The sequence below is a fragment of the Coregonus lavaretus genome (assembly GCF_964263955.1).
Source record: "Coregonus lavaretus genome assembly, chromosome: 13".
In the NCBI taxonomy this organism is placed as follows: domain Eukaryota; kingdom Metazoa; phylum Chordata; class Actinopteri; order Salmoniformes; family Salmonidae; genus Coregonus; species Coregonus lavaretus.
In genome coordinates, this window is record NC_140000.1 from 22,672,968 (window position 1) to 22,680,554 (window position 7,587).

General features: G+C 40.0%; 1 protein-coding gene across 1 annotated transcript; it reads left to right on the forward strand.

Moving 5' to 3' along the window:
- Window positions 1–795: 795 nt before the first annotated feature.
- Window positions 796–7,315, forward strand: LOC311139152 (C-type lectin domain family 9 member A-like). Its single transcript, XM_084174043.1, has 7 exons — window positions 796–932; window positions 4,794–4,874; window positions 5,604–5,711; window positions 5,798–5,968; window positions 6,098–6,258; window positions 6,592–6,719; window positions 6,820–7,315. Exons 1-7 carry the CDS (start codon window positions 869–871, stop codon window positions 6,956–6,958), a joined length of 852 nt encoding a protein of 283 aa, XP_084030169.1. The 5' UTR covers window positions 796–868; the 3' UTR covers window positions 6,959–7,315.
- The last annotated feature ends 272 nt before the right edge of the window (window positions 7,316–7,587 follow it).

Consider the following 7,587-nt stretch of genomic DNA (forward strand, 5'->3'; position numbering starts at 1 on the left):
TGGTCCAGAAGTCCTGGGGGGGGGAGACACAGACACAACAGGGCGGAATGAAACAAGGCAGCAGTACAGTTCAAGGGAAATCCAAAATACGTAGTAGCAAGGCAGAAGGCTGGTCAGAGTTACCGGGATTGAAGAGTAGTCAGGAGTCGTTAAGGCAGAAAGCAGGTCTGGATCTCCTGGGGCAGAAGAGTATCCAAAAATCAGGCAGGTCCGGGGTCACAAAACCAGGGTGAGCCAGAAGCGCGAGCAAACAGGTTCCGGGAGTGAGCTTTGCAGACGATCTGACACCGGAGAGCTGAAAGACAGGGCCTTAAATACTGGGAGAGGTAGTGGGTAATGCAGCGCAGCTGGCAGAGTAATTAGAGCAGAGCAGAGCAGGGACAGGTGGAGCTAGTTAGGCTGAGTAGAGAGAGTGGTGAGCAGAGTGGAAGAAAATTAGGGTGGTAACCCGGTGGAGTGAGAGGCTCATGACACCTTCAGAGGTATCCTCACACTAAAACAAGTGAGCAGAGAGTAAGAGACACTCCGATTTCTGTTTCTGTACAAAACTATTTCTGTTTTCCATTCACAGTTGTAGGCCTACAGCTTTCCATACAGCTTTTCATATTGAGTACTGCATTGTCATTCAGTACCATCATGACAGTACCATCATCACACGTCAACATAACTTCCTCCTCTCAGTCAGATGAAACAGTGAAATTGTTTCCTGTGACATGTTTAATGCAAACCAGAGTCAAAGCAGAAGTAGTAATACAGGTCCTAAAAGGGATAAAAACAACAAGAGCCACCACCTCATAGAGATCAACACTGGGTAAGGTTTCTCCGTACTTGTATCTCTAAGAAACACACTGTTGACGAGAAGGAAAGGATGGCAGAAGAGCTGCATTATTCTCCCGTGGTTTTCAAGAATCCCATCGTTTCTTCGCCGAAAGGTGAGTCTTGGCCTTTCTTTCTCATCTCTTCATCAATGTCACTCTTTTAGTTAATTTCTATCAGTTTACAAAAATGTGCCTTCCAGACTGAAGACTATAACAATCATAATTGTTTGTGAATAATATAATTGAATGATGTTTAAAGCAAGTCAGGCAGATATGGTAACTATTTATGCTGAATCATGTTCATGTTTTTTTGTCTTTGTGTGTCACGATCGTTATAAGATGAAGCGGACCAAGGCGCAGCGTGATAAACGTACATCTTTTATTGAAGTACACCACACGAACAAAACAACAAACGAAACGTGAAGTCCTAGGTTAACACAAACCTTTCGGAGTATTTATCAGAGTATTGGGACATGGCCACAGGTCTAAACCTGGTTCGTATGGGTATTTGGGCTGAGATGCAGGTGTAGATTTTTGTTTATATTAATATTGGTACTCAGTCAAAGCTGTAGACCTGGTTTGTAGGAGTACTGGAGCTAAGATGCAGGGGTAGACCTGGTTAACAGTTTATGCGTATTCAAGCTTCGGCACATATTTAGACCTAGCTTAGTTGATTAATTGGCTTCAAGCACAGGTGCATACTTTAGGTATGTCAATTTGAGATACAGGTGTAGATCTGGTTTGTATGAATATTGGGGAAGAAATACAGAAGAATACAAATTTTTATGAAAATTGAGGTTGACATAGCAGTAGTGTCACGGTTTCGGCCGAGGCTGCTCCTCCTCCTTGCTCGGGCAGGCTTCGGCGGTCGTCGTCCCCGGAGTACTAGCTGCCACCGTTGTATGTTTCATGTTCGTTTGGTTTTGTCTTGATGTTGTACACCTGTTTCCAGTTAGTGTTCATTAGTGTCCTATTTAGTTCTCGTTGTGTGTGTCAGGTGTTGTGTGTGATTACGCTTCTGTTTGGTGTTCTGTGCTACGTGTTTCCCGCCGTTGTTTAGAAGAGGGTTTTTCGCACATGTTAGTGCGCCTTTTGTTTGACGCCTGTGTGCGCCTTTATTTCGCCTCCGGGCTTGTTGAGCTCGTGTACTACGTGAATATTTCACTAAAGTCTTTTGGACTTAGTTTCTGCGTCCTGCGCTTGATTCCTGCACCACACCCACCTTCAGCACCCTTGACAAGTAGACCTGTTTCAAAATAAAATCTATATTAGATTAGACGTGCAGCTGGTCTGTAACAATATTGGGTCTGAAGTACATGTGTAGACCTGGTTTGTATGAATGTTGAGGCTTGGGTACTGGGTTAGACCTGTTTTATATGAGTATACCCATGGTTTTACCTGGTTTATATCAGTAATGGGGTGTAATGATACACAAGGCTCATAATGGGTCCGAATGGACGCCTATTGCCCATTCAAATCAATTCTGGCAGAAAGTTTGTGGTAGGAAGAAAAGTGAATGGGGCAATAGTGTTATAGCACTGTACAATGAGTTTATCTATGAAATAATTAGAATTGATTAAGTGATTACAGGTCAGAGGTCACAGGACTAAGATATGCAAAGATGAACGTTGGGATGTGCAGCGATGAGCTGGATATAGGTTACTGTTGGTGACTTGGGGAATACAAGCCTAGGCAAAGCGGGTAACAGGGCTGAGATAAGAAAGCAACAGGGATGAGGAGTTTTTGTAAAGGAATTGGGGTCTATGATTAACAAATAGGACATTTAAGGCTAGGATATGGGTGTATCGGTACTTTATTGTTTCACTATTAGGGTATTGACATGTTGGTATTAGGGTTAGTGCCGGGGGGTAACTGGGCTGGGGTGTGTGGGTAATTGGGTTGATGTGTGTGGGTAAGTGGGCTGAGGTATATAGATATTGGGGCTGAGGAATAGGTGTAAATGTTTTTACATACTTTTCAATCAACAACAAAAAAGCAATATGGATTACATGTTAGGGTTACTAATGGCATAAGATTTGCATTGTGGCATGTAACACAATACAATGAGGCAAAAAAGTATTTGATCCCCTGCTGATTTTGTACATTTGCCCACTGACAAAGACATGATCAGTCTATAATTTTAATGGTAGGTTTATTTGAACAGTGAGAGACAGAATAACAACAACAAAAATCCAGAAAAACGCATGTCAAAAATGTTATAAATTGATTTGCATTCTAATGAGGGAAATAAGTATTTGACCCCCTGCAAAACAGACGTTTCTTGTAGTTGGCCACCAGGTTTGCACACATCTCAGGAGGGATTTTGTCCCACTCCTCTATTGCAGATCTTCTCCAAGTCATTAAGGTTTCGAGGCTGACGTTTGGCAACTCGAACCTTCAGCTCCCTCCACAGATTTTCTATGGGATTAAGGTCTGGAGACTGGCTAGGCCACTCCAGGACCTTAATGTACTTCTTCTTGAGCCACTCCTTTGTTGCCTTGGCCGTGTGTTTTGGGTCATTGTCATGCTGGAATACCCATCCACGACCCATTTTCAATGCCCTGGCTGAGGGAAAGAGCTGCAGGATTTCAGTTCTTCACGGCGTAGTGTGTTACTAATTGTTTTCTTGGTGACTATGGTCCCAGCTGCCTTGAGATCATTGACAAGATCCACCCGTGTAGTTCTGGGCTGATTCCTCGCCGTTCTCATGATCATTGCAACTCCACAAGGTGAGATCTTGCATGGCGCCCCAGGCCGAGGGAGATTGACAGTTCTTTTGTGTTTCTTCCATTTGAGAATAATTGCACCAACTGTTGTCACCTTCTCACCAAGCTGCTTGGCAATGGTCTTGTAGCCCATTCCAGCCTTGTGTAGGTTTACAATCTTGTCCCTGACATCCTTGGAGAGCTTTTTGGTCTTGGCCATGGTGGAGAGTTTGGAATTGATTGCTTCTGTGGACAGGTGTCTTTTATACAGGTAACAAACTGAGATTAGGAGCACTTCCTTTAAGAATGTGCTCCTAATCTCAGCTCGTTACCTGTATAAAAGACACATGGGAGCCAGAAATCTTTCTGATTGAGAGGGGGTCAAATACTTATTTCCCTCATTAAAATGCAAATCAATTTATTAAATTTTTGACATGCGTTTTTCTGGATGTTTTTGTTGTTATTCTGTCTCTCACTGTTCAAATAAACCTACCATTAATATTATAGACTGATCATTTCTTTGTCAGTGGTCAAACGTACAAAATCAGCAGGGGATCAAATACTTTTTTCCCTCACTGTTGTCACGCCCTGGCTCTGGGGACTCTTATATGTTGAGCCAGGGTGTTAGTTTCTATGTTTAGTGTTCTATGTTCATGTTCTAGTTCATGTGTTTCTATGTTGGCCGGGGTGGTTCCCAATCAGAGGCAGCTGTGGCTTGTTGTCTCTGATTGGGAACCATACTTAGGCAGCCTGTTTTGCACTTGTTATTTGTGGGATCTTGTTTCCGGAGAGGTTTCTGTTTTGTTAACCTTAGGACTTCACGTATCGTTTTGTTATTGTTGAAAAGTACTCATTAAAAGATGTATGCATATCACGCTGCGCATTGGTCTGCTTCTTTTTTTTTTTATATATTTTTTTTAATACTTTTAATTTTTAGAAGAAAAAAAATGTGTTGATTTTTTTACTCCCCTTTATTACTTTTCAACCCCACCATCCTTTCCCTACTTGGAGTAAATTAGTGAACAACAATGCCCAGGCCTCTACTTCCGGTCTATACTTACTATCTACACCTTATGGACAGAGTTAATTTCACAATAATTATATTATATATATATATATATATATATATATATATATATATATATATATAAAAATGCTCCTTGGTCTGCTTCTTATGACGATCGTGACAACTGTATATCAAAATTAATAACACAATATATCAAAACCATATTATTGGATATGAATGTGTGCCCCTTTCTCTTCCCCACAGAGAAAAAAGAGGAAGAAACAGTATATGCTGAAGTAAAGGCTAAGGGAAGTGCAGTCACTCAACAAAGTCCTGCCACAGCAGGTACATTTGGGAGATAGGGCTAGACTCCATCCGGATTGCGGAAGATCCAAATTATAGCGTGATTAGTCTCTCTAGACATCCGGGTCAAATGTTCCGGCTTAACACAGACTGTCTGTAAGTAATAGAACGTCAGTTTGGCATAGAGGAACTACGTCACTGCCTATGTCACTACCTTATCCACTTGAATAAAATACAAAATAGTAGCTATTAAGATGGAGATCACAGAGGTTATTTTTAATGAGTGCATTTTGCAAGCGGCAACTACCTTCACTAAAACCATTGCAAAGGTTTTGCCTGCAAACTTTGGTTTCGAATCTCGATGTTCTGGCATGCCTGCCTCGTGATTTGTTGGAAGAGTTGTCTGTTTTTCCCTTATTGAAGTTGCCGAAAAAGTCTGTCAATGAAACCAGACCTTAGTCACCGCTGCTGCCTAGGGTCGGGCTTACGAGACTATAGAGCAATATAAATATTAAGGACATTTCTGAATGACCCGACATATGCAGCGTTAACCGTGAATACAGTCTCCACGAATGCCTTTACATTTCAATCGCGCTATAGTGCAAATCTTCTGCAGTCTGGATTGACTCTACGCTATAGTCAAATTATCCACCATTTATTGTTCAATTTTTAGATTTCATCAAATGATGGAATAACACTTACCATTACATGTATACTTTTATGCCAACAGTATGGTTATAATAACATGACTCTTATCTTTGCTATTCCTAGTGGATGAGAGGCCTGCTCTCCACTCTCAACCCTTTCGAGGAGTGGCATTGTGTTTGGGGGTTGTTTGTGTCCTCTTGCTTTCAGCCATTATAGGCCTCTGTGTCTACTGTGAGTATGTGGATCATAAAGTATTATGGATTTTGGAGTGGTGCAGGATGACATCATAGAGCAAACATGTCTTTTTGTCTCCACAGTCATGACTGCCTTCTCAGAGCACAACACAAAGTTGGTGAGGGAACATTTAGTGGCTGAGAAAAAAGAGGTGTTAAGAGAGAGGGATAGACTGAACTGGAATCTTCGGGTCATATATCAGCTTGATGATTTTCCTGTCAAGAAATATTGTTCACAAAAAGATGACACAGGAGGTAATCACCCTTCTTAAAGATTAAAATACATTACTTATTAGATATTACACTTTCAATTAATATACAGTATTAATAATACTAATATTGTTTATATTGTAGCGTTAAAACTGTAATGTTTTATTGTTGTAGAGAGAGAGTGTAACTCTTGTCAACATGGCTGGATGTTGTTCAAATCTAGTTGTTACCTGATTTTGCACCCTGACGCTCCATGGAAGACCTGGACACAAAGCCAACAATATTGCAAAAAAGAGAATGCTGATTTGGCTGTCATTGGCAGCCAAGAGGAACAGGTGGGACACTGGTACAAACAAGACTTTAAAGGGACATATTCACCCAACCTTTAAGAAACTCAAACAATGAAAATGAATAAAAAGTGAAATAGGAACTAGATTAAAATGTGTGATAGCTATGAGCTCAGGGTAAAGCAGTCATAACTGAAAGACAAAAGAACAAAGCCCATTACAATGCTACTTCCTCTTTTGCTCTTTGTTAATTTCTAATTTGGACCTGATTATATCCATTAGATCCAGGATTTACACACTGCCTCCCGAAAATTTGAATTACTGTAAAGAAAACGCTTTCTACTAACACCTAATTTGTGGTTTCACTCACTTCTCATTAAGGAATTCATTCATAACAACACTAAATACTACCATGATGAACATCATGGGTACTGGATCGGCCTGTCTTACAAAGCTAAAGTCGGCCAATGGCTCTGGGTTAACGGAAATAATCAGAATCAGACTGATGGGTAAGGACATTTTATTCAGTGTAAACAACAATGAATCATTGTTAAATTATTATTTGATTCAGTCAATTCTTTCATTCATGGTGGTGTTCTCTTTTCACAGGTTTTGGAAGAGACAAACTGGAGGTGATTGCATGTTAACTGTCCCAAATAATCCACCATTGACTAATTGGAATGCTGCATGGTGTGACATGGAGAACCGTTGGATCTGTGAGAGTAGAGCATTAATATGGTCAGATTAAATTGAGTTTTATTCTTCTAATTTAAGGACCCATGACATCTGTCTGTTGGGGCCAATTCGATTTCACTCAATTCAGGAAGTGATTTAAATATACAATTCACAATGGATAACCTTCATTGGCTGACCCCAACATGGGTCTGTTTTGTATGTTTTTGATATGTTAACAATCAAGGATCTGCTGTAATGTAGCTATAGTGTATTTAAAAAATAACGTTTAGTTTTGAGCTTTCATATAAATCAGGCACAATTTCTTTAATATTAATATTTTCACTTTGACAATGAATTACTGTTCTTCTATTGTCTTATTGTATTATGTTCCGTACAGTTGTTGCTATGTTCACAATAAAATATCAACCATATGTATAGTAGTGTTTTAGAATAACATTTGTTTTGGCCTTTCATAGATCAGAAATCATATAATATTCAGTTTACAAAGCAAAGAAGGACTTGTCTTCAAAGATTGTCTTCCTTCCATTTTGAAAGGTCATAGCATATGAAGTACAAGTGTAATACATAGATTGGAAGTTTCAAGTTTTTTATGAAATCACTCCGCTGTATAAACAATGTAATATTTCTGCTAAATCAGTAGCTTTAGGCACGTGATGCAATTCATCATAATATTATTTGGGG